Below are 27,723 nucleotides of genomic sequence, written 5' to 3' on the forward strand. Positions count from 1 at the left end.
CTACATTCCTTCTTCCATTATTTGCAAATGTGTAATATCTTACAAATCTTATGGCCTAGGGATGGGGGGGGGGCGTAAAGGGAGTGTGATTTGGGGCTTAACTCCTTTCAGGTTAAATGCAATAAAAGCTCTCCTATCTGTCATGCTTCTAAAAACAGTGGGTGCTAGTAACAAAATAAATTGATGAACGAAGTAATCCAGACAGAGAACAGAGAGGAGGATCTCAGAGGGGAGGCAGGGTGGGTGGGTGGGAGGTAATCAACCAAAGAACTTGTATGCATAACCCATGGACACCAAGAATAGGGTGCTGCAAGCCTGGGGTGAGGAGCAGGGGTGGGCTGGAGGAGACCAAGGGGGTGGGGATAGGGGGCATAGGTAATACTTTCAACAATGAAGAATTATTTTTAAATAAATAAATAATAAATAAATAAATAAAATAGTGAGTGCCAATTAACTATGATTTTGTTGCCACAGGTGAACTTTTTCCCCCTTTATTCTATCCATGAGTGTCAACATTTAAATTAAAGTGCATTGATTTCAACAACTGCATCATTATTACTCTCAATATCTCTTATTCTGCCTAAAAAGTCAGAAAGAAGGAATAACATTTTTGTAACCTAAGTATTGTTACTTGCTTTAGAAGTCTAGTCTACTGTCACTGAAAAGACCTAAGAGATTAAACATTTCTGGTGGAAAAAAACATTTCTGGTGATTCTAAATGTGGGACCTGTTTCATTTCATTTGTGCCAAGTATTACTTTTGCACTCTGTCTCTCAGAGTTAATATAATGTTTAAGTGCATTATAGGGCTAACAAGTAGGCCTTTTCCTTTATGCGTAACATGTTTCTTAAGTGAAAACAAATGTTACTTTCCCTTCTGCTGTAGGTGTAAGTGCAATCGAAGTGGTTGTAGAGCATGGCCTAGCCACCCCAGAAGGGCTGACGGTTGACTGGATAGCAGGCAATATATACTGGATAGACAGCAATCTGGACCAAATTGAAGTGGCCAAACTTGATGGTTCTTTAAGAACGACACTAATAGCAGGAGCCATGGAGCATCCCAGGGCTATTGCTTTGGACCCAAGATATGGGTAAGAAGTTTGCCTTTCACACATCCACTTTGGCATAAAAATATAACCTTTTAAATTAGTGTCAAGTTCAATTACCTCATAAATTATGAGTTCAAAGTGCTTATTTTGTGCATATGTGTATATATGTGTGTGTGTAGTATGAATGCATATATATATATAATTATACACATATATAATTTTACATACTGTATATATTAACTTATTATCTTGAGTTTGATTATATGTTTTTATATAGATACTTTTTAGAGGATATAAATTTTTAATGTAACAGCAATAGGTAGGCCTGTTGAAAGCTATTTTAACTGTACTTTGAAGCAATAATTTAGTGACATGCTCTTTGACCTACCCAAAGTACTATAATTGTGTCTAATGGTTGCAATTCACAGTCTTTGATCCCAACAGTCACAGATATTAACCACCTCACTTGTATATGTACTTGGAGTCACTTTAAAAGATAATCAGTACAAGCTTGAAAGAGCCCATTGGTGAGATGCTGTCTGTTGGGACATTTGAAAAACAAGGCACATGATTTTGGAAAACAAGGTCAGATGTGGAGTAACTCAGGTTATTGCCCCCGCTGTTTCCTGTGTGTTCTTCGGTGAGATCTCAGAAGGGAGGCCCTGGATTGGGAGCCAGAAATGAGGGTTTCAGTAACGTTATTCTCTGGAGAAGCTACTCGAGTGTATGATCTTCCCTTAGATTTTAGTTTTCTTGTTTGTGAATCAGAGAGAATAGTATATATATATATTTATTATTACTAAGTTGTTTTTGAGAAGGTAGTAAGTACATGGGAGAGAATATATAAATGATGTATGTGAGAACACTTTATTACTGTTATTTATTTTCTTGATCATTATTTTTTTTAAGTTCAAAGTCATTGTCAAGTCTAAAGGATAGTAGAAAAGACACTATTTGGGGCTCTGTACCTTTAAATAATACCAAGTCCAGGGAGCACCAATGGGACTGGTGAGATGCAGAAGAGGGCAAAGGGAGTTTTGTGTTTCTTCAGTTTCCTGGTTGCCCGGACTGTCTTGTGCTCTGGTTTGTGCCCAAGACCAGAAAACAGTAGATTGGAAAGTTTGTTTGTTTATTTTTCCTTTCCTCACTTCAGACACAGAAATTAAAGGGGCAAAGCAGCTTGTCTACAGCAGGGTTCCGAACTGGCAAACCTCACTGATGTGCTTGCTTTCTGTTCCACAGTGTTTTAAAATATATTTGAATTAGTTGCCAAAACTTAAAATATTGATAGAGTTTTCATACAGCTATGGATTTCTGACTTCTTTTGAAAACTAGGGAGATCTGTCAGCAATGAGCATAGCATTGGGGGTACTTCTCTAGTTCTTAGTTTACACTTTGCCCCTTCCACGCCTTGCCTCCTATAATAATTAATTCACTAAGAAGAAATGTTCTTTGTTTAATGAGAAGTTCCCCCTTTTTTAAAGGACACTATTTCTGAGGTTACAAATGGATTGCTGATCCTGAGCCTTTACTTCCTACAAAGGTTTCTTGTCAACAAAAGCTATACCCTCAGTGTAACAGCTATTGGTGAGAAATCTTCACCTATTATACCTAACTTGTACCAGCACCTTATCTGCACAAGAAACTTTTTGTATAAGGGGAAAGTGATATCTTAGAGAGAGTTGTAGGGTTAGCTTTTATGCCAACACAATAGGAAAATGGTGAATGCCTCCCAAATTCCAATTGGCACAAAGAGAAAAACAAACAAACAAACAAACAATAAAATAGGTAGATGAACATTTTAAAAGTATATGACCAAACAAAACAGTAAAACTAGGAGGTAAAACTTCATTTTCTACAACTTTGAACTGACAACACTAGGATAAACTTATTCATTTCAGTTTGTTTTGGGAATTTCCAATCTGATAGGAGAAACTGAAAACAAACACACAAAAAACACACAACCCCCAAATACCATTTAAGTGAAATTTTAAGACGCTATTTCAATCATATAAAGGAACCTTCAGGAGTAAAATATCCTCCAAGATTGAAAGTTAAATAGAGCTAGCCTGTGAGTGGGAAAAACCTGATAATGCTTCAGAGAAAGTTGCTGCCTTTTGTTATTAATGGCTACTACAAAAGTGTGAGGCTAATTAAAATAACTACAGTAGTACTACTAGTAAAATAAAAACAAATGGGTGAAGAAATAACACATAATTATTTGTTTATGGCATAAATGACACAAATTTCAAAGTTCTGATGATTGTACTAATTTATTCAAGACTAGGAATGAATTGGAAGGTTGACAGATTTGAGTGTTTTGATATGATAAGATTTTTATTGTTAACATATTTTATAGAGGATTGATAAAATTACGATATGAAGTTTCTATACACACCTTTAAAGCTCAGTTGTAGCAATTAAATTGTAAAAGGTAGAGCAGCCTGCCGAAACTGGTTTGACTCAGTGGATAGAGCTTCGGCCTGCGGACTGAAAGATCTCAGGTTCGATTCCGGTCAAGGGCATGTACCTTGGTTGCGGGCACATCCCGATTGGGGGCTGTGCAAGAGGCAGCTGATTGATGTCTCTCATCGATGTTTCTAACTCTCTATCCCTCTCTTCCTCTCTGTAAAAAAATCAATAAAATATATTTATAAATAAATAAGTAAATAAATAAAAAGTAGAGCAAATATTAAAACATTTCAGGTTCATGAATACTTTGGTAAAAAGTACAAAAATCTTTTTAAACATTGGACTTTTCATAAGGTAGGCTGAGAGCATAGTAAAATTAAGCACACCCACACACTTAACTGCTAAGGCAAGCTAAGCACATAAAAAGCAACACTGGAAAATAATTGGTGCTATTAACATATTCAAAAATAAACATAAGGTGTCCCTCTATTTCTCACATTATTCACAAAATATGCAAAGAAGCTGTGAACCAAAATTGATAGGAATCCCAAAAACATTCAAACATCTTTTGAAATATTCTGTTTTAGGATAAATCCATTGGATAATTTTTTAGGAAATAGTATTTCTATAAATACTGTTATCATTTCTTCTAAATCATAAGCTTTCTGATAGCAAACAAAATTGCTTCCAAGTCTAAGAAAACTTACAGTCTTTCTTGGTATATATAATTGTGCTTAATAAATTACTGCATACATATGAATAGACTGTTTACATCTAACTTATAGGAACTCAAGGATATACTTTAAAATGTGAACTATGCAATAAAAGTAGAACTAATACTATAAATTTTGTTTACAGTAAAAATGAAAATAAAAAGGTTGCAACCAGTCACTTTGCTTCCTCAGCACAGCTGAGGGGGGGGAAAAAAGCTATAACATTAGCCACATAAAACACATTTATATCACATAAAGTTCATATAGCAATAAAGGTCTTTGTGACCTATTTTACGGATACCAAAAAAGAAATGTTCTTAATCGACTACTCTGCATCCTAAGCATAGAATCCACTGGTCTTTATTTTATGTTATAAGGCATATTTTTCATCATGCTACAGCTTTGCAAGACTCTGAGTTTGACTCAGTATCTCAAGTGACAAGTTACTCCAAGGTGGTAAATTGGGGGGTGCTAGGGAAGAGACTTTTTTTGTTGATTCCACTTTAAGGGAATATTCTTATTTCTAAGGTGACCTGAATGAGTACACGAATCTCTTTAAGCATAGAGTATATTATTAGGGAGTAACAAGCACCAGGGACTTTGGAATACATCAAGCAGCACTCACTTCAGTGCTCCAACTTCCGTTGCCTTTATTTTTGTGTAACTGTGTGGTGTCTTCCTGCTTCCCTGCTGGCATTTAGTTTTCCTTTGTCAGAGAAACTGGACTCTGCTATAACAATTGCAATTGCTGAAAGCAGGTATAATAATTATGGAGATTAATAAGACATCTAAATAAAATTTGAATTTTATCTGGGAGTGTTCTTAAACAAAACTAATAAGGCATCGATGGTTTAAGTAGACCTACAGTATAGATAAGTAACCTCCTTCTTTGCCAATATCATTTATTTTCACCTTCTGCAGCCTGAGAGATGATAATGGCCTTTTCATGCCGGTGATGGTACAATTCGTTCATGGTCTATTGGCCTAATTTATTCCTGATACAGACTAACTAACCCATGAATGCAGGAACTGTAGAGTCAGTAGACTGTAGACTCTTTTTGAAAAGCAATGTGGCTGAACATTTCCATATGTCCTGTAAAAAAGGATATTCAGTTTTTGTGTATGTGAAGAAATAGTGCAATCATTGAATTGCTGATACATTGTAACAATAAAAAGAAAGTAATGTGGGAAAAATATTCTCTTGAAGTACCACTGTGTGTGATACACAAGAATGCCTAGAATTTTATGAAACAATTATCCTTGAAATCAACTTTTTAAATTGATTGTAAACTGATGTATGGTAAGATTAAGAATACTATTAGGGGAACTAATTCTAGAACATGTTATTTTATAATAAGTGTTGGAAATGTCCCACTAGAAATGATGAAAGATTAGAGTAATGGTGACCAGGACAGGAGAAAAATTTAATGTGGCTATATTTGGTAAAAAAAAAAATAAATAAAAATTGAAGGGCTCACTCATTTTAGAGTGCTGAAAATTGTCCCAAGCCATATTTTCTTCAGTCCACTGGAAACATCTGTTTACAAGTCCACAGTACCTTTTTTTGGTAAAGTTACACACAGAGCACACATATTTGCAGGGTGCTGATACCCATGTTGGAGTTGCCACACCCACATAAGGCAGAATTTTTTCAAGTAGAAAGATTTAAAGGAGACACTGGGTCTCCATTTGGCTAGATCTGGTGGTAGCTTATAGGTATTCCGAGTACCTATAACTCAGATTCACTGTGCTTATTTTAGGGATTATTATTTATTTTTTTTCAAATTTGCAAAATCTCTCTGATTTACCTTGTTTATCAAGATATCACCATAAAATTGATGGGTGCTATATTGTTCTAGTTTTTATTTTAAATATTATTTTTTGAACACTAACTTTAAAGGAAAGCTAACAACAACTCGTGTCACTAAAAAGAAGTGTTCATGGAAAAGTAAATTTGAAGAGAAACATAGAATTCATTTTATATTCATTGTTTTCAAGAAAGGACTTTCAACTACTTAATTAAATAGCTTAACAGCTTCATATTAATTAACTTTTGTTCCATTTTAACTGGAAACATTTTATGTATCTACCTATATATATTTTTTTCTGTTTATATGCTGCTTATAAGTTAGTTTATGCTTATATTTCTAGATTAGTATTTTTTTCCACACAAAACAATTCTATCTTTAAACATTAGTCTCTCCAGAAAAAAAAAAATTTCCAATAGAAAGATTTTATAAATGTCCTCTAATACATTTAAAAAAAAATTATGTATTTAATTTTTAGTTATTCTCACTTTTAAATCATTTTTTAAATATATTTTATTGATTTTTTACAGAGAGGAAGGTAGAGGGATAGAGAGTTAGAAACATCGATGAGAGAAAATCATCAATCAGCTGCCTCCTGCACACCCCTTACTGGGGATGTGCCCACAATCAAGGTACATGCCCTTGACAAAAATCGAACCCGGGACCTTTCAGTCTGCAGGCTGATGCTCTATCCACTGAGCCAAACCGGTTTCGGCACTTTTAAATCTTTGTTATAAAAATGTTCAAATACACAAATTAAAAGGAACTGCATAAAAACTCCCTCACTTCCTTCACAAAACTATAAAAATATAAATACATTGTCCTGGTATAATAATGTTTCTTTTATTTCACAACAGTTTAATTTATTCAAATATTTGGTGGTTAAAAAAATGAATAATTTGAATGTTGTTTTGTGCATATGGTCCCATCATCAGAGTTGTGTAAACTCCTAAAGCTACCCATGAAATTAAAATTATTAAAAAAATATATAAACACATTATTTGAGATTCATTCTGCGATATAAACCAAATCTTTTGACCTACCTCTCTGAATTCTTTTCTCATGGCTTTCACTCATGGTTACTTTATAAAGTGAATCTTTGTTCACAAAGATGCTCCTGTAACACTTAAGCATTGGCATTAGCATTACTTATAATTCCTCATTTCTTTAACAGTTTGGAGAGACTGAGTTTTATCTTTTAAAATATTCTCTGTGAATATGTGCATGTTTATTATGCTTGTACAAACACAACTATTTTCTATGTGCTAGCCATCTTGTTCAATAAATTATTTATATCCATCACCTCATGAAATGATCCCAACAATTATGACTGTTATACTTTATCATTTACAGAAGAGATGATGGAGTCTGAGATTAATTATGCTGGAGTGACATATCCCAACCTTGATTGCAGGTTGGCCTGACAAAAAAAACATATGCATTGCCGTAATTCATCATTGACACATCATTTAATAACATTTCTTGAACTTCCATTTCTGTCAAGGTCTATATCTTCGTTGTTCATGTGTTCTTTTAGCACATATACTTACTAAATTGATTACATAACATTTTGAATTGCCCTCTAATCATTTCAAATTTTTAATTCTTATATTCTAAAAGAGACAAAATGCTTCTCAAAACTTGAAGGCAAAATGAGTAGTTTTATACCACTCAACATTTCCTTATATAGACGTAATAATTTTTAAAAAACAAGATTCGTTTAATTGGATTTTAAATTCTGTTCCAGTGTATTATGTTACTATTCAAGGCAATCCATCAAATAAGGATCAATCAAAACAATGGAAGAGTTGAAAAATAGCAAACGTATGTAATTATAACAAAGAACACATTTTTCTTACCAATGATTTTACCACTTCTCTCCAAAATGTGTTCAGAACTAATAATAAGAAAGTTTGCTGGACTGTCAGTTCACCTCTGGTCCTCTGTGTCCTCTTTTACCAAATCCCCATGCTACCCACTGGGCTCCACTACCAAAGTAGAGAAAGCAACTAGCCATGCCCTTACCCTATACTGGATGCTTTCCCTTTGTTATTTTATTTAATGACATTACAGAGTTAGATGTTAAAAGCCTAAGAACATAGCCCAGCCAACATGGCTCAGTGGTTGAGCGATGACAGATGAAGCAGGAGGTCACAGTTTCCAGTAAGGGTACATCCCTGGGTTGTGGTACATCCCATGTGAGGCGTGCAAGAGGCAGCCAATCAATGGTTCTCTCTCATTATTGATGTTTCTATCTCTCTCTCCCTCTCTTTTTTTCTCTTAAATCAACAATATATATGTATATATTACATATTAATATATTTAAATATATAGCATTAATATATTTAAAAATGAATAAGGATATAAATTAGATTGTCTGGTTCCCCATTTCCATCTGCCTCTTGCTAGCTACGTAGCCCTGATCAAGTGATTTAACTTCTCTAAACTAGTGTTCTCATCTGTAAAACACTGATAACTAGCCATTGCCTCATGGTCTAGGAAATAAGATAATCTCTATAAAGCTAAAAATAGTAGGTAGCATGTAGTAAGCACTCAAAACAATGTTAGCTGTTGTAATGACTGTGGAACTGCTAAGTAACCCATATTACATAAAAACTATAGAAACATGTTTAAGCACTTTAGGTCACTGTCGATTAAACATAAACCATCCATTATGTGTCAGCTTTAAAAATAAAATCTATGACACATCACATTGAATGCCTATTGTGTGGAAGAACTCTTTCTGTACCATGAATTTCTAGAGTTACACTTAGGATTCGGTTAAACAAAAAGTAATGGTCTTTAACTTAAAAACATGTATTGTGACAATCGCATATTTGTATATATCAATGTACATGATTTCCTTCTTTTTTTCTTTTAGATCCTGTTACATGATCTTTTCCACTCATGTGAATCTAAATATCATATCCATGCTGATGACTTCCATACTTAGGACTTCTTCTCTGACATTCTCCCTGTCATACATGTCAGATGCCTGGACATGTTTTTCTTGTTGCCTTTAAATCTCAGCATCAAAAAAATCAAAGCTAAATTTGTGATTGCTGTCCACACCACCCACACTCAATTACCAGCTCTTAAAATCTGCTCCTCTTCATTTTCCCCCTTATCACTCAATGGATTTCTTGCATGCCCTCTTCCTATTCTCACTCTGAGTCTGCTAAAACAACAAAACCTACTATTCCATTCTCTACCTCAGACCCTATATTCAATCATCAGCTAGGCCTGGCAATTCTACCTTCAAAATGTGTTTCGAATTCACTTACTTTTCATCATGTAACCATCCAAACCACTATCATCTTTGACTAATCTTTTGAAATAACCACCTGACATAGCATACCCTTGTCTCAATGTAATCCAGTTATATATAATATCATGTTTCTCTGCCTAATTGTGTTTCATATTCCCTTTCAATAAAATTCCAAGTAATAGTCTTATCCCACAAGACCCATAAAATCACCCTCAACTTTATCATATTTTCCTTTCCTCCTCACTCATCGTAGTTCTGATACATTGACCTTATTTCAGTTCAAGTTGACCACACCCACACCCCCATTACTGCCTTTATATCTGCTGTTTATTTTCCTTGGCATGCTCTTATTCTGCCCTCCTCATCTTTCTGTGTGACTATTATCATACTTCCTCTAAGTGCATTTTTCCTTTACTACCATCTCTAAGTAGGTTATTCACCTGCTGTTCTAATAACACACTTTCTTCAAAATATTTAGAAGCTGTAATCACATAGTTATGTATTCATGTGTTTATTTGGTCTGTCTCCTCCCCTGGACTCTAAACCCCCGGAGGGTAGAGAATTCCTCCATTTTCCTCTTGTGTCTGTTTACCTAGCCAGTGCCTAGTATACAGTAGGCATTAAAAAATATTTGTGAAATGAGCGACTGAAACGATAGCATTTCCTTCTTCTTCAGAATTCTCTTCTGGACAGATTGGGATGCCAATTTCCCTCGCATTGAATCTGCCTCCATGAGTGGTGCTGGGAGGAAAACCATCTACAAAGACATGAAAACGGGGGCGTGGCCTAATGGACTAACTGTGGACCACTTTGAAAAGAGGATAGTCTGGACAGATGCCAGGTTTAAAAACGATCTTTGTTCTGTGTTTTCTGTTCCCTTCCTCAGATGACATTTACAGATCCAAAACGTTTTCTAGTATCCATGCATGATATATACACACATTGAAATAGGTGGTGATTTTTGTTTGGTTTTATTATGGTGATTTTCTGGCAATTGGTGGCTTTTGTTTGTTTTTGTTATGCTGGCTTTTTTTTTTTTTTTTTTTTTTTTTTTTTTTTTTTTTTTTTTTCCTGGCACAAATTAGATACAGGTTCACAAAAGTATTTTCATCATCTATCTAAGAAATAAAATCACATCACTATATTATTTGAGTGAGGTTGTTTTTTTTTTTTAATTGATTATGGTCTCACATAATTGTCCTTATTCCCCCATTCCCATCCCAAACCCCTCCCTAGCTATAGCCCCTCCCTCAACCCCCGTTGTCCATGGCCACTGGCTAGGCCCATATGTATGCACACAAGTCCTTTGGTTGATCTCTTCCCTTTACCCACATCCACCCTTACTTTCCCTCTGAGGTTTGAGAGTCTGATTACTGGTTCTCTTTCCCTGCATCTGTTTATATTGTTCATTATTTCCTCTAGATGTGTGAGATCATGTGATCCAAGAAATACCCTTGTAAGAACCTAAACTGCAACAAGCCATAATGGTTGTGCTGAGAGGCAAATGAATCATGAGTTTTGATAAACGACTGATGTATTTGCCCTTCTGTAGGTCAGATGCTATTTATTCAGCCCTCTACGATGGAACGGGAATGATAGAAATCATCCGTGGTCACGAATACCTTTCTCATCCCTTTGCTGTGTCTCTGTATGGGAGTGAGGTCTACTGGACGGACTGGAGGACCAACACATTGTCCAAAGCCAATAAGTGGACAGGCCAGAATGTCAGTGTGATTCAGAAAACCAGTGCACAGCCATTTGACCTTCAGATATACCATCCTAGTCGTCAGCCACAGGGTAAGTGATTGCTATGAATTAACCACCCAGAAAGTATTTTTACCTCCATCGTATAACTTTTGAACTGTAAAATAGCTGTTCCAATTTAACAGTTATTAATATTTTATGTATATTGTAGGATGAGAGTGGTTCAAGCCTTTATTTTAATGAGCTCAGGATATTTTTTATTTCCTTTTTTATTTATTTCACATATATAGAGAGAAATCTTAGAAATTAAGAGTTTTACATAAGATTTCACTCATAATACTGAAACTCGTGAACAAAAACAACAGTGTGGTGTTGAGAAAAGGGGGTGGTGGGAGAAGGGCATCCTAATATAAGGTGACCTTGGGTAGGAGAAGTTGTGACCTTGGGTAGTGGACACATGGTGCAATATACAGATCTTCTAACATAGAAACCCACATCTGAAACCTGTATGTTCATCTTGACCAATGTCACCATGATCAATGTAATAAATAAATGAGAAAGTAAATTAGAAATTAAGGGTTTTACACCAACTCTCCACAATTTTAGTCATTGCTATTGCCTCAATAACAGATACTTTGGGGAGTTTGAATCTCTTATCTCAGGATGATTAGTAAATTGGAGGAAAGCACCCAGGACACACTTATGTTAGCCCCCAAGCAGTCACTGTGTAGCATATTGGGAGAAGAAAGAATGGTGTGAGTAAGAGAAAGGATAAATCACCTGCTAGAGTTTATCCATTTTAAGAGAATTGGGTTCACATGAACATGTCTGCTACCTCGCTCCATGTATTCCACATTTTGGTACAATAGTAATCTTCATATTAGGTTTGTGATTTTATTTCCTTCACTTAATGTTTGATCTTAAATCTGTCTCACATTTCTTTTTCTTCTCTCTCTCTCTCTCTCTCTCTCTCTCTCTCTCTCTCTCTCTCTCTCTCTCTGTCTTTTTTTTTTTTTTTTGGATGCCATGGCCATTTAGTGTAACCACAGTTCATTTTTTGTACCTCTTGCCTGATGCTTCCCCATTATGATATGTATCATAACTTATGGAAAACTTATTCCAATGCAAATAACGTTCTCTTTTCATTAGCATATTTTTATGTGAGACATAGGAAAGTTGGCGAGCTCTTTCCTGCAGAGAGTACATTTTCTCCTTTTTCCCTCTTTCAGTGTAGATTAAGCAGATCTTCTACTTCACTGATATTTCTGTCTTATGGATCACACTTCAAGCCTTATTTGAATTCATGTTATATTGTCTCCTGCTAGACTTGACTAAAAATACCCACCTCTATGGTCCATAAATTTCATGGTTACCCTTCATTATTCTTGGGTACTTGGTCTTTATTCTCCCTGGATACTATTTCCCTCATCAAAATGTCCTCATCTATAAAAGTTTCTGTTCCATATCTCTGATATAGTTTGATTGAATCTAGGTCTCTTCCCAGATACTTTCAATTTCTCAATTTCAGTTTTCATATATAGTCGATCCTTCTTTGCCACATGGGAGTTTCTACATACCCTGGAATATGTGAGTCATCACTTAATCCCCCCTCATCACCCTTAACTCCTGTACTCCTTCATCCTACAAACCTGCAAAGTATGAAGATATCACAGAGGAAATAAAGATTATCATTGTTGTACTTAAGAGGCGTTTCATAAATATATTGGATTTAACTAAATTGAAATTAGTCAAGAAATAATAAGTCTGACCAGCAATGGGAAACTGATATAATGAAAAAAGATATTCTTCTCTATAACTCACTTCAGCATGGAGGAGAACCTAGTAATAAATCACCAGTATGTGGAATAGAAACACTTACAAAATAGGATCAACTTTTATTTTTATAAAGGCAAGATATGTACATACTAGAGGTCAGGTGAACAAATTTGTGCATGGCTGGGGTCCTTTAGCCTGGCTGGTGATCAGGGAGGATTAGGGGGAGCAACCATGGGAAGTTGGCCAATTGGCCTACCCCTTGGGGTTGATCAGGGGGGCCGGTCAAGGAGAGAGAGCATGGGAGGTTGGCCAGCTGGGGTCAGGGGGATGGAGCCTGCAGGAGGTTGGGTGGCCATGGGAGGTTGGCTGTGGGAGCGCACTGACCACCAGGGGGCAGCTCCTGTGTTGAGTGTCTGCCCCATAGTAGTCAGTGCATGTCATAGCAACCAGCTGACTGGCCATTTGGCCTTTTGTTGGTCAGTCATTCCATTGTTTGGTTGCTTAGGCTTTTATATATATAGATATATAGATTTTATTCCCTAGGCTGTTCTGGATTTTGTAGGAACTGTAATTTTTATGTTGAAAGCAGTTTAAATAAATGGGACCATGAAAAATGGCCTGGGTCTATGTATTACATCATTCCCCTCCTTCAAAAATAGGATCAGTGTATTTCATTTATGAACTGACTGTCTGATTTGCCCACTTTAAAAAGACCCCTCACAAATTCATAGGATGGGAAGGAACATGATACTTTCCAGCTTTTCTAATATTTTCACATATATAAAAAGGAAGTGAGACATTCAGTGTAATTCAATAGGTTGAGGAGAAATGTTCTTGACATCTTAACTTAAAAAAAAAATGATTTATATGTGACCTCTCCACTTTGCACAAAATAGGGAAGTTTTTACTATTGTGGATGTCATTTAAGATATATTCCCAGGATTCAGGCCAGATACTCTAGTCATTATATACTTTTAGAGAATGTCACCTATAATGAGAACTTGCTATTTCTTAAGTGAAATTCAGTCAGTTTCCAATTCTGAGAATAATCAGAGAACATTCTACTTTCCCCCATTGTAAGTATCACTGAGTGTATAACAGACATTATCTATCTGTGATGTGCCTCTGTGGAGTAGCATTTCCCATGCCACATAAATAAAAAGATGACCATTTTATTACCAAGTATAAAATTACAGCAATGAAAATGGTGACCAAGCTCAGCTTTAACACAAGTAAAATAACAATAGCACCTGCTTTCTGTAATTAATGTGAGGTGCATGACAAAATAATATATTTTTAATAATACATGACATTCAGTGCTATAAAATTGATATATGTATTTCACAAATTAAAAAATAAAGGTTAGAAATCTTATTTAAAGTTATGTAATCCGCCAAGCAGGAAATTAATACAAGTCTTAACACCAGTTTTCTTACAAGTAATTATTCATCTTGTGTACAAGTTTCAAGTTTGGTTATTGGATTTAAGCAGAACTTTAAAAAAAAATCTATTTTAGATCCTTTGGTTCTTAATGTTGTTATAGGAACTCAAGAAAAAAGCTTAAACATATACAATGTAAACAAGCAGTGGTGGCTATTTTAATTCTAAAATTTAAAATCTTTTATAATATGAGGAAGTTCAGCTTATTGTTAATGGCATGACCTTGTCTCAGCCCTACAATTTCTAATTGTATGTGCAAGATACTTTACCTTTTTGAGCCTCAGTTTCCTTAACTTTTAACTAGAGATAATAATAGTATCTACATCCTAGGTTCTAGTAAACATGATATTAATAGTCATTTGACATAATATAATAAAAACAGTTAATATGTGCAAAGTTCTTAGAACAATTTCTCACACATAATCAGTGCTATGTGTTCATATACATAAATAATAAAAATTTTAAAAAAGTAGCAGTTGTTGCAATCATGTCATTATCCTGTCTTGTTGAAATTTTGTTGCATTAGTTTTTTGAGACATTCTGAATACATTTTTCTCACATTTAAATACATTATAATGGGCTTAATTGATTGATTTTCTATGTTATACTAATTTGTTTCAAGAAAAATACCAACAAAAATGTGACTCATACCTATCAAGATGAGTAATATGGTTGATCTATCAGGAGAATGCACGTGTGTTCAGATGACTAGACCATTGAATTATTCTGTCCGTAGTTAGGTTACCACCTAACACCTGCTCATAGACACAGTGAGTAGCAGATTCACATATAGTGTAAAAGGAATATTTAAAAGATTATCTAATATCATAAAATAGAATTTCTAAATATTTCCCCATTACAGATAACTTTTGGAATGCAGAAAAGCAGAGAACAGAGAAAACATACACCCATTTTCCCAGCTCCCAAGGCAACAAGCATTTCAATGTTTTTTCTTCTAGTTGTTGCAACAGAGATGTTAAATAACACAATAATAAGCAGAACTATCACTATTTATTGATGTGCTATTTAGTTTTCACTTTTTCCCCAAATTATCAGAGACATCTAATAAGATAGTTAGTCCCACTTTCCATGAGAAAACTGATACTCAGGGAAGTGCAATAACCTAGCTCAGAGCAGTAAAGGTCCTCAAAGAAGCACGAGGGTTCCAATGAGCATGACCAATCCATAGTCCCTGTTCCATTTCCTTCTGAACACAGAAAGCTTTTGTATCTCTTCTAATTTAAAATTGTATTTCATTTTTAATTTTGTATCTTTTTTGACACAGCATCCTCCACTGTTGTTATTAATGCCTTATGGATTTAATTTTTAATAACTACATATTTTCACATCACATGATTATCAAAAATATTCTCATCTATTCATTTATTTTTGGACATTTAGTTTAATTTAAATTTGTTTTCATTCTGTTATTAATAACTTCATTGTATATATCTATACATATGTATATTTTCCATATTTAAGAGTTTTGGTGGGTGCTGCTTGGTGCAGCCACTATGAAAAACACTATGGAGTTTCCTCAAAAAATTAGAAATAATGTTTTGACTTATGACTCAATGATTCCACTTCTGAGAATGCATCAAAATACAGCTGAAATACTGATTTTAAAAAATATGTATGCACATTGCAATGTTATTTACAATAGCCAAAATTTGAAAGCAGTCCAGGTGCCCATCAGTAGATGAGTGAATAAAAAACCTGTGGTACCTTTATACAATTGAATACTACTCAGCCAGAAAAAAAAAAAAAATAAAATCTTACCTTTTGTGATAGCATGAATAAACCTGGAGAGTATTAAGCTGAAGTTAAGTAACAAATTTACATTTATAAAGTCACCTAATATAAATATATTTTTAACACTAAACAAACACAATTATTAATTAAATTAATGTTGAATATATTAAAATCAACAGCAACAATAACATCCCATATAAGGAGTTCCACTGGGACTTCAACCAGGGGCCCACCCACTGCCCTTGTTCCCTCCCTGTGGCAGGTCGGCCCGGTCCCTGATCTGCCACCACAACTCCAGTCAGGGCAGGGCTGGCCTGCCAACTTCCTTTGTCCTCTCACCCTGGCTGGCCCAGCCCAATTGACCCTAACGGGGAGGGCTAACCGTACCCCACCCATTCACGGATTTGTGCACTGGGCCTCTAGTGAAAGCCTTTTGATTTGTATGTTAGTTTTTTGTTTGGATAATGAGATTTGGGCTTGCATAATTAAGCATTCGATAAAAACGGTTTCATGATCATGGCCTTGTAATATCAAGGATGATATGCACATATGTTTTTATTAGTGTTTTATAGCTATTACTCTTAATATACACAGAAATAGCAGAACTGCTGAGAGATTTCCTCACTTCAAAACCAAATTTTTACACAATTCAGTTTTTCCTTCTCCAACACTCACTTAGACGTTGTATGGTGTTTGTTTTTTTCCTAACTCTGTTTTGTCAACCCTGCTAAAGTGTAAAATATTTGATTAATGGAGTGCCATTTATTTATTTAATAATTAGACTCTATTGTATAAACTGTAGAGTCTAGCTAAACCATTCATAACAACATTGATGATTATAATACTAGTAGCACCTTTTACTTGCTAATCTTCATTGTAATTTCATAAGATTACTAGCAATACAGTTTTACAGACAGAGAATCTAAGACAGAGAAATGTGAAGGACTTTGCTCACGGACTAATGGAAAGAGGGTGATTGCCCAGTATGTGACCTCATGGAATGCCATCCCAGAGCTCTTGCTTAACCACTTGCGCTTCAGTCAGAAGAAATTGGTTTCATGTTTTTTGAGAATCGTCTTGGGATAGTTCTGTCATATCACCACATGGCGGTAGGGAGTGAAGTTTTATTGAGGCATTCACTAGCCACAAGCATTCTTACCTTTTTGGAATTTATCGTCTAAAAGAGGAACAGACTACATTAATAACTAAGATTAATAAAATAATTATTATGGATAAATTGAATGTGAGTAGAGTAAATATATTTTAAAACTTAGCAGTATGTGGTCCTAAAAAGACTTTGGGTTTAGCCTAGTTTAATGTCTTCCTCTCTCACTCACTAGCCTCCTTACCTGAGGCAACTTACTGGATCTTGTTTCCTTGTTTGCAAATTGAAGAAGCTAGAGATAAGGGTGCCATAAACGGGAAACCAGAGACTGCAGAAAGTAGCAAGCAAGGTGATATTTACTTATTCCCCTCATAAAGGAATTTCAGTTTTTATCACAATAAGTGATTATAATGGTCTCAAACTTCAGTTTTCATTAAAATTACCTGGAGGCCTCATTATAACACAGATTTCTAGGCTCTACTCAAAAGCTTCTGATTCAGTAAGACTAGGGTATGGCTTGAGATTTTGCATTTTAAACAAATTCCAGGGAATGCTGCTTTGCCTTAAGAACCCTGCTGTCCAAAGGGAAGGAGGAAAGCATTAAAAATAATTGTCAAAGCAGTGAAAAGAGCAGCTTTGCATGTTAGAAACTAAACTCCATCTGTGCAAGGTAGAGGTTGTGGGGAAGAAGGATGCAGGTAAGAAACTAGTAAAGATGCTACTTCATTCAGGAGGTTCTTGATGCCTACATCTGGGATATTGTCATAAGACCAGAGAGAATGTATTATTGAAATATACTTAGAGGCAAAATCAATTAAAAATACTGATAGAGGTTTGTGGAGCGGGGAAGGTTGGGCAGAAAATAAGTAATTAGGGATGGCTTTAATTTTCTAGTGTTTGTAATAGGCTTCACAATCACAGTGTGACATAGAGACACTGTAATGGCTTAAGGGAAGTGGCTAGCAAACTTAATCCCCAGAAAGCTAGATAGTAAGTATTTTAGGTTTTATGAGCCATATGGTCTCTGTTGCAAATCTTCACTCTGCTGTTGTAGTGTGAAATCAGCCATTCAGAAATGAATGAGTGTGGCTATGTTCCAGTAAAAATTTATTTATGGACACTGAAATGTAAATTTTATAAAATGTTCCTGTGTTATGAAATATTATTCTCTGTGTTTGTTTTTTTCCACCCTTTGAAAAAGCAACTTATTGGCCAGTCTTACCCTCTCCTTGTGAGGAGAGTCCTCTGTAAACTTGGAGAAAATGTAAATGTCTTCTTTTGTATGTACATCTTCCCCCATTGAGCAGGGGGGCCATCCTCCTCCCTGTCCTCTCTCAGCCCAAACACGTTTTCTTAATCACAGCCTCGGTTATGACTTAACACATAGTGGAGTTGAATTTGTTCATGAATCCAGAAAGATTCCACCACTCAGCTTTTTGTGTTTATAGTTTTCTTCCATGTTGCTATCTTTAGCTGCTTTGATTGGAATCTTTTCTTGAAATAATTCAAGAATATGATTGCCACTTTAAATATAGTGTTGCAAATATTTATCCATTAATTTTCACCAATTACAAATGTGTGTTTTTTTTTCTCTCCTTGAAGGAATTTTTCCTCTGAATTGAGCTTAATAATGGGAACTTAATAAATATTTATTGGTAAAAATAATACTATTTTCCATAGACTATTTTATTTTACTTTCAAAAACAGGCTTTCAGACTCATCCATCCTTTTTAATTTTGTTCTGAAAACCCACAAACATACAAACTGTTTTATATAACACATTAATATGAAAATATCCCTTAGAAAAGTCAGACAGAATAGAAATGCAATGAGGCACGAGAAGTTTCTTTGTAGTTACAATTTGATTAATACTTACAAAAATTACACTCTAAGCCAGGACCCATCCCCCAGTCCTGTTTTCAGGCATCTGAGGATTGTTCAGGAATGAATGTATGGGTGTAAGTGAATTGCTTCACTTAAAGAGGTAGTTTGAATAATTAATTGCTGGAGCTCCTACCCTGATATCCAAAATATTATTCCTGTCTTAATATCTGTGTGAGTATAAGATTGATTCCCCTTTTTCAAAATTAAGTTTACTTATCTGTAAAATGAGGGTAATTTATTTTTATAAACAAAAATTGCCAGTAAGAAAAGTAAAATAATGCTTATGACACAGTACATTTTCTAGCATATTGTGATGAAAATAAATTATTCCATTTTTTGAACCTTTATTCTTTCTATCAATTTTTATGGCAATCACCTATCATGTTATGACATTGCTAAAGACCCAATGCACAAAATTTGTGCCAGGGATTCGGCCCTCTCAGCCCTGGTCTGCCCTCGCAGCCCCAGCTTTATCCAGAGAGTCTTTCCGCTGTTTGGTCTAATTAGCATATTAGCTCCTTATTTTATAGGATAAGAAAAATCTCAGGCTGTTTCTGAATAATTTTAACATTGAAATGATTTAAGGGGTTCCAATTGCTTCAAAAATAAATATTTTTATAGAAAATTACTTTTCTTAACAAAATTTATAAGAATCTGGCTGATTTATTTATTTATTTATTTATTTATTTTGAAAAAAACATAGATTCTAAGAATATTAATAATATCATTGCTTCTTTAGGGACAAAGTATCACTTATGAAACTTGAAGAATGAGGGACTTCATGTAGGGCTCTTAATATATTGAGTTACAAGCAGCATTTTTTCTTATAATTAATAAGAGTGTTTCTCATAAAAAAGAAATAGTTTTAAAACCATGTTTCAATGTGGTGGAGGTGAATGTTAAATATTTGCGGGTTACTGTAATTATTCACTTCCATGCTTTACTATACCAAAATCTAACTACTTGTCATATAAACAAATCTATCTATCTATCTATCTATCTATCTACCTACCTACCTATCTCTTTCTACTATCTAACCTTCTATATATTATAAATTCTGTTTAAAATATTGTCTTCCTAATTGTTTAATAGTATCTCTTTATTTTATATATTTAAATACTATCAATAGGACACTTAGATTTTTAGTATGCAACCTATCTAACACTTAAATCAAACTACTTCAGCCTTAACTTATAGCTGACAACACCAGCTTGCAAGGGATGAGAATTCTGACTAAAGGGAGGTGAAAGGCAGGTGATAATCAAAGCATGGGTGCAGGGTGAGATTTGATAAAACCTGTGAGGCTTCTTTAATGAGATGCTCAGAACACCTTGCAGTACTGAGAGCCTGAGAGAACAGAGGCCATGAGCAATTCAGAGGAGAAATGAGAATTGAAATATTCCAAAGACATGTTCCTATCTCATTCCAACTGCTGACATAAAAAATCTCCATGGAGCTCAATTTCTCATCTTATACCTCTTTCCTTTGACAGATAGTCCGTCTTTTGATCCCAGAGCCAGTAATAAAGACTAGCAGCTAATTTAGTTTCTTAATGAATCCTCTGTATCATCTTAAAACCATATTATAAATGAATAGGTTTTATTTGTTCAACTGAAAAAAATAGTTATCACATTTAGCATTATTTCTTTGGCAAATATAATACAAATATCAAACCACTAAACTGCAAATTAATTTATATGCAAATATTAAGTTTATAAATTGCTATTTTTTAAATGTGGTACAATACAGTCTACCTTAGAGTGGTGGAAAAGATTAGTAAGAAAGGAATCAAAATTACTTCTTCCCTATTATAGGTTGTATGAACTTGCCTCAAACATGCAAACCCAAGTGATTTAGAGTCCTTCATTCAGATCCATTAAGATTCAGAATCCGTAGTTCTACTCCGTGACCAGAACTTATAAACTTCTGCCCTTTTTAAATTTTGGGAAAGAATTCACAGGTTTTTTGTTTGTTTGTTTGTTTGTTTGTTTGTTCTTTGGGGGCATATGTGCATTGTAGGAAGTCTACTAGCATTCTCTCTGGCCTCTATCCCCAAAGATGCTAATAGTATCACCATTTTAATAAATATATTTTATTGATTTTTGTACAGAGAGGAAGGGAGAGAGATAGAGAGCTAGAAACATCAATGAGAGAGAGTCATTGATCAGCTGCCTCTTGCACACCCCCTACTGGGGATATGTCTGCAACCAAGGAACATGCCCTTGACCGGAATCAAATCCAGGGCCAGTCAGTCCCCAAGCCAACGCTCTATCCATTGAGCCAAACCGGTCCCAGCAGTATCACCATTTTAAATTTTAAAAAATTCTTTATTGTTTAAAGTATTACATATAGTATTACATATGTTTCCTTTTTCCCCCATTGACCTCTCCCAGCCACCCCCAGCCCCAGCACATGCCCTCACCCCCCCTAGTGTCTGTGTCCATTGGTTATGCTTATATGATGCAAGTAAGTCCTTTGGTTGATCTCTACCCACCCTCTCCCCTGCCTTTCCTTTGAAGTTTGACCGTCTGTTCAATGCTTCTCTGTCTCTGGATCTATTTTTGTTCATCAGTTTATGTTGTTCATTGTATTCCAAAAATGAGTGAGATCATGTGATATTTATCTTTCTCTGACTGGCTTATTTTGCTTAGTATAATGCTCTTTATGTCCATCCATGCCATAGTAAATAGTAAGAGTTCCTTCCTTTTTACATCAGTATAGTATCTCATTGTATAGAGATACCACCATTTTTTAAATTCACTCTTCTGCCAATGGGCACTTAGGCTAGTTCCAAATCTTAGCTATTGTAAATTGTGCTGCTATGAACGTAGAGGTGCATATATCCTTTCTGGTTGGTGTTTCTGGTTTCTTGGTTTATATTCCTAGAAGTGGAATTGCTGGGTCAAATCGGAGTTCCATTTTTAATTTTTTGAGGTAGCTCCATACTGTTCTCCACAGTGGCCGTACCAGTGTGCATTCCCACCAACAGTGTATAAGGTTTCCTTTTTCTCCACATCCTCCCAGCACTTGTTTGTTGATTTGTTGATGATAGCCATTCTGTCAGGTGTGAGATGGTATCTCATTATTGTTTTGATTTGCATCTCTCAGATAATTAGTGACTTTGAGCATATTTTTATATATCTCTTGGCCTTCAGTATGTCCACTATTGAAAAGTGTCTATTTTTTGACATGTTGCCCATTTTTTGATTGGCTTGTTTATCTTCCTTTTGTTAAGTTGTATAAGTTTCCTGTAAATTTTGGATATTACACCCTTATCGGTGATACCATTGGCAAATATGTTCTCCCATGCAGTGGGCTTTCTTGTTGTTTTGTTGATTATTTCTTTTGCTGTGTGGAAGCTTTTTATTTTGATGGTCACATTTTTTTTTTTCTCCTTAGTTTCCATTGCCCTAGGAGATGTATCAGAAAAGATAATTGCTGCAACATATGTCTAATATTTTGCTGCCTCTGGATTCATCTAAGATATTTATGGTTTCCCACCTTACATTTAAGCCCTTTATCTATTTTGAGTTTAATTTTGTGTTTGGTGTAAGTTGGTGGTCTAGTTTCATTTTTGCATGTATCTGTCCAATTTCCCCAGCACCATTTATTGAAGAGACTGTCTTGATTTCATTGTATGTTCTTGCCTCCTTTGTCAAATGTTAATTGAGCGTAATGACCTGAGTTGATTTCTTGGTTCTGTGTTCTGTTCCATTGGTCTATATGTCTCTTCTGTGCCAGTATCAAGCAGTTTTGAGAACAGTGGCTTTGTAATATAGCTTGACATATTACAAACTTTGTAATTTTGTATTTTTTCTCAATTTTGTTATTTTTTTCTCAATATTGCTGCAGCTATTTGGGGTCTTTTTTTATTTCATGTGAATTTTTTTTCATATAAGCATAATTTTATTAGGTAAGCAAATATACATGTTTTATAATACATCAAATTTGCTTATATTTTATTTGGAATTAATGGATACAATACTTGTATTTAAAGAATTTATTTTTTGCTGATGAGAAATAGACTGCAATTAAATATAGGCTGTCTGAAATATGAAATTAACTTTAATATTGTTTTATTCATAGATCACATTAGTCTTGTGTGATTACATAATTAATTTTTTTCCTATAAAGTGTTTCAATTATATATTATTTAGTCTCTTCACCTAGCATTATGATGTGCTTTAGTAGATGAACTAATTTTCCAAATTTTCAGATAACATATTGTTTTATGGCTGCTTTTTGCTATAATAGCAGTTGAATAGTTACTATAAAAATATTTACTACTATCTGGGCTTTTACAGAAAACAAAGCAATAAAGAACAAAACAAAACAAAACAAAGCAAAACAAAAAGAAAACTTGCCAACCTTGATTTAATAGGGAGAGGAGTATATACTGATATAAAATATGTGAATATATGTCACAGATAATTAACAATAGGAGTGTAAATAATAAATTGCTTAATGTATAGTTAATAATTAAAATTAATATTCATTGATAGAAATAATAAGCATTTGCTGATTAGAAAATGTTTAGTAGGAAAAAAATAAAAAGCTGGTTTATGAAAAAAGCACTGGTGGGGTCCCTCAACCTGGCCTGCACCCTCTCACAATCTGGGACCCCTCAGGGATGTCAGAGAGCTGGTTTTGGCGCCATCCCCATGGGCCAGGCTGAGGAACCCCACCACTGCATGAATCTGTGCACCAGTCCTTTAGTGTACATAATATTAGAGAACAATAGGAGTCCATTTTTCCATGTGCCTAATGTGTATATATAAGAAAAGTGATAGATGAGGATGGAAGATGGGTTGGTACTTTGAAAAGAAAGATTGGTATATTCTGTGCAGCACCACAGTGTGTCGGTGATGTGAAGGTTATTTAAAGATGTTGAAATAAATCTGTATGTTGGAAGAGGTGGGATTTAAAAATCTAAAGAGAAAAACACATTTTAGAGAAAGCCTGATAATACTTGACAAGTGATTAAATATCGTAGTAAAGAGAAGTGAAAAAAAAATGATTTGAAGTTAAAATGTTATAAATTTAGCCCTAGCTGGTTTGGCTCAATGGCTAGCGCGTCGGCCTGTGGACTGAAAGGTCCCAGGTTCGATTCTGGCCAAAGGCACATGCCCCGGTTTGGGGCTCAATCCCCAGTGGGGGGCTGCAGGAGACAGCCAATCAATGATTTTCTCTTATCATTGATGTTTTTCTCTCTCTCTCTCCCTCTTCCTCTCTGAAATCAATAAAAATATATTTTAAAAAATGTTATAAATTTAAAAGACTGATAACATCTTTAACAATGGGAAGATAAAGAGGAACAGAAAATAGACCAATCTGGCTAGTGTGGAGGGATATTGGGGAAATGGTGAAAGAGAAGACTGAGATTTTGGGAGTTGGACAGTGGGAAGCCATACGAGGTTTTTAAGCTAGACAGCAATCTGATCAAATCTGTGTTTTACAACAATAACTGTATACAATAGGGAGAGATTGTTAGGAAGTTTGTGCAGCAATTAAAGCAAGAGATGGAGACATCCTAAATTAGCCAGTGACCATAGAATTGGGGAGAATAGCGTACAGGATTGGAGTACAAACTCAAACTCCTTGGTTCAAGAATTATATCTATCTACTATTAAATCCCAGCCTTTTAAGACTAGGTAGAAAAAATAGGTGTCTGATAAGTACTTATTCAACACATAAATGTAAAGAGCAGTGTTATATTTATTTCTGAAGTTCTTTAGTCAACTTGAGTTTATGTAATGTAAATTGTCAGTGATCCCAGTGGGCACAGGTATATTTGAATTCCACCTGTTAAGATTGCTTATAGCATTTCATTGACTCATCAGCTTTTCCATCTTCTGGGTACAAATACATGGGACAATCTTGGTCTCATATGACTTTACAACCTCTGTATTGAAAATGGATTTTGCTATAGTGCTTCGCTCATAATAGTAATTGCTTTATATCAGGCATTGATAAAACTTTTCTGCAAGGGCCCAGATAATATTTTAAGGTTTTGTGGGCCATATGGTCTTTGTTGAAACTAATTAACTCTGCTACTGTAGTGCAAAAGCAGCCATAGATAATATAAAATAATGAGCACGACTATCTGCCAGTAAAACCTTATTTACAAAAACAATCGGTGGACCACATTTGCCTAAGGGATCATCTATATATGTAAAAGCCTAAGTGATCATGGGACCATTCAACCATCTAAACGGTAGCAATGATGTGCACTGACCAGAAGGGGGCAGACGATCAAGGCAGGAGCTGCCGAGCAAAAGCAACTTTGCAGAATGCCCTCTCATTCCTGGATCCCTTGGGGGATGTCAGATTTCTGGTTTTGGCCCCATCCCCACAGGCAAGCTGAGGGACCCCACCTGCCTGAGGGACCCTGCTCACTCCGCATGCCCTTTGAGCCCCAGTGCTGCCTTAAATGCAGCTGGCCAGGGAAGGACTGTGAAAGGTTAGCTCCAGGGCATGTCTGGCCCACCTTACCCAGTCCCACACTGCTGGCCACCTTCTAATTAATTTCCTTTCAATGTGCACAGGGCCTCTAATTTTAATATAAAGCATGGAGGAGCACTAATCCCCTGCTTTATAATAAAATGTGAGTACAGTGAACCAAATTCCTTAATTAGCTAATTAGAATAGGTATCTGTTCAAATGCATGTTTAAAAATAAGCTTTAAAAAGATTTAACAGCATTATTTCAAGTGAGAAGACATAACATTTAAGTTAAAAGTCTGTGGATTTTTTTTATGCTGTGAAGTAGAAAATATAATATTGTGAATATTACATTACAGTGTTATCATTAATATAGATATTGGCCTATAAAGTCATGGTAATTTTTTACCTTAGTATATATATATATATAGGAATTCAATATCATTTATTTTCAAAAGCATTTGATCACAATTACAGGGTGTTGAGAAGAGTTGGTATAATTCTCAGCTAAAATAGTAATGTTCACAGTGAAATCCAAGTGCATAGCATTGAGTGGTCATGGATCATGCTTTTAATGTTCTTGAGAGGAGTAGTATTTTTATGTCAATGTTTTATTTTATTTTTTTTTCAAAATGTATTTTATTGATTTTTTACAGAGAGGAAGAGAGAGGGATAGAGAGTTAGAAACATCAATGAGAGAGAAGCATCGATCAGCTGCCTCTTGCACACCCCCTACTGGGGATATGACCACAACCAAGGTGCATGCCCTTGATCGGAATCGAACCTTGGACCTTTCAATCTGCAGGCTGACACTCTATCCCAGGGGTGTCGAACTCAATCAGAGAAGGGGCCAAAATCTAAAATCCAGCCTAAATCGCGCGCCGAATGGTTTACTGAACAGTCATAAACTGACAATGTTAACCAGAAATGTGAATTTAAAATGAGTGGAACAATCTTTTCCTTAACAGTGCTGTTAACCAACTCACATGCTATCAAGCAAAACAGTAATATTGGTATCAAACAAAACAGTAATATTGGAATGTACCTAAAATGCTCATTGTTTTGTTTTCTGGCTAGATGTCTGACACCGTTTTCCCCGGATCAATGAGTCAATGTTCGGTTTTATTTCTTGGGCTGTAGCAACCCGCAAAACAGCATGGAGGTTGTCATCGGTAATGCGTGATCTGTGCTTGTTTTTGTTCAGATTCATTATTGAAAACATCTGTTCACAAAGATAGGTGCTCCCGAACATCGATAGAATACGGGCAGCATGAAGTCGGAGCTCTGGCATTGAGTCAGGGGGCAGTAGAGGGTAGAAGTCCTCAATTTCAACATCCTGAAACCTTGATTTCAGGCCACTGTCAGACTGAAGCTCGATTATCTCCATCTGAAGGTGATGGGGCACATTGTTGACATCAACTGTAAAAGGATTGGCAAAGATGTCAAAGCCTGAGTGCTGTGTTCTAAAGTCAGAGAAGCGCCGCTCAAATTCACTTAGTAAATGGCTAACTTTGGTAGCCAGCCGACAGCAAGGAAAAGTACCAGAAATAGTGGTTGAGATACTCAAACAAACAGGAAAGTGGGCAAGATTGTCCTGTTCCAGTTGGGACTTCCATAGTTGAAGTTTACGCTGGAATGCTGTGATCATGTCAGACATCTTCGTGATGACTTGTTTGCGTCCCTGCAGCTTGAGATTCAGTTGGGCGAGATGCTCGCATATGTCACACATCATAGCAAAATCGCATAGCTAGGCGGGATCGGACAGTTCAGGCAAGGGCTTTCCTTTACTTTCCATGAAAAGAGCAATTTGTTCTCTGAGCTCAAAAAATCTTTTGAGGACTGTGCTCTTGCTCAGCCATCTTACTTCTGTGTGGTATGGCACGTCTCCATGCTCTGCACCCACCTCCCGTAAAAACTGCTGGAACTGGCGATGATTCAGGCCACTTGCCTGTATAAAGTTAATAGTTTTTATGACTGTGATCATTATGTCATTCATGTCCAGAACTTTTCCACACATAGCCTCTTGGTGGATAATGCAATGATAAATAATCAAGGGTGTGTGGCAGTGACTTTTTTGCATTCTTTCCTTCATTAGTCCAACCAAGCCTTTCTTTTCTCCGCACATTGAAGGTGCGCCATCGGTAGTTAGCTCCACCAACTTTTCCCAGGGTAATTTAAAATTATTTATAGATTTCTCCACAGCCTCAAATATATCTCTACCAGTCGTAGTCCCATGCATGGCAGCTACATCCAAAACTTCCTCAGTGACAGAGAGGTCGGTCTTCGTAGCACGTATAAAGATGGACAGCTGCGCTGTATCAGTGTTGTCTGTGCTTTCATCGATAGCAAGTGAAAAAGTGAGATAACTGCATG

The 27,723-nt window shown here is 35.5% G+C and overlaps 1 protein-coding gene across 1 annotated transcript in view; it reads left to right on the forward strand.

The window, feature by feature from the left end:
- LRP1B (LDL receptor related protein 1B) overlaps positions 1–27,723 on the forward strand; it is a 1,573,107-nt gene that overhangs the window by 1,028,097 nt on the left and 517,287 nt on the right. The window contains exons 25-27 of the mRNA XM_036421500.2: positions 886–1,090; positions 9,926–10,090; positions 10,802–11,046. Of these exons, the coding sequence (XP_036277393.2) occupies positions 886–1,090; positions 9,926–10,090; positions 10,802–11,046 (615 nt within the window). The remainder of the gene's footprint in view (positions 1–885; positions 1,091–9,925; positions 10,091–10,801; positions 11,047–27,723) is intronic.

Source organism: Pipistrellus kuhlii, unplaced genomic scaffold, assembly GCF_014108245.1.
Source record: "Pipistrellus kuhlii isolate mPipKuh1 unplaced genomic scaffold, mPipKuh1.p scaffold_m20_p_7, whole genome shotgun sequence".
NCBI lineage: Eukaryota > Metazoa > Chordata > Mammalia > Chiroptera > Vespertilionidae > Pipistrellus > Pipistrellus kuhlii.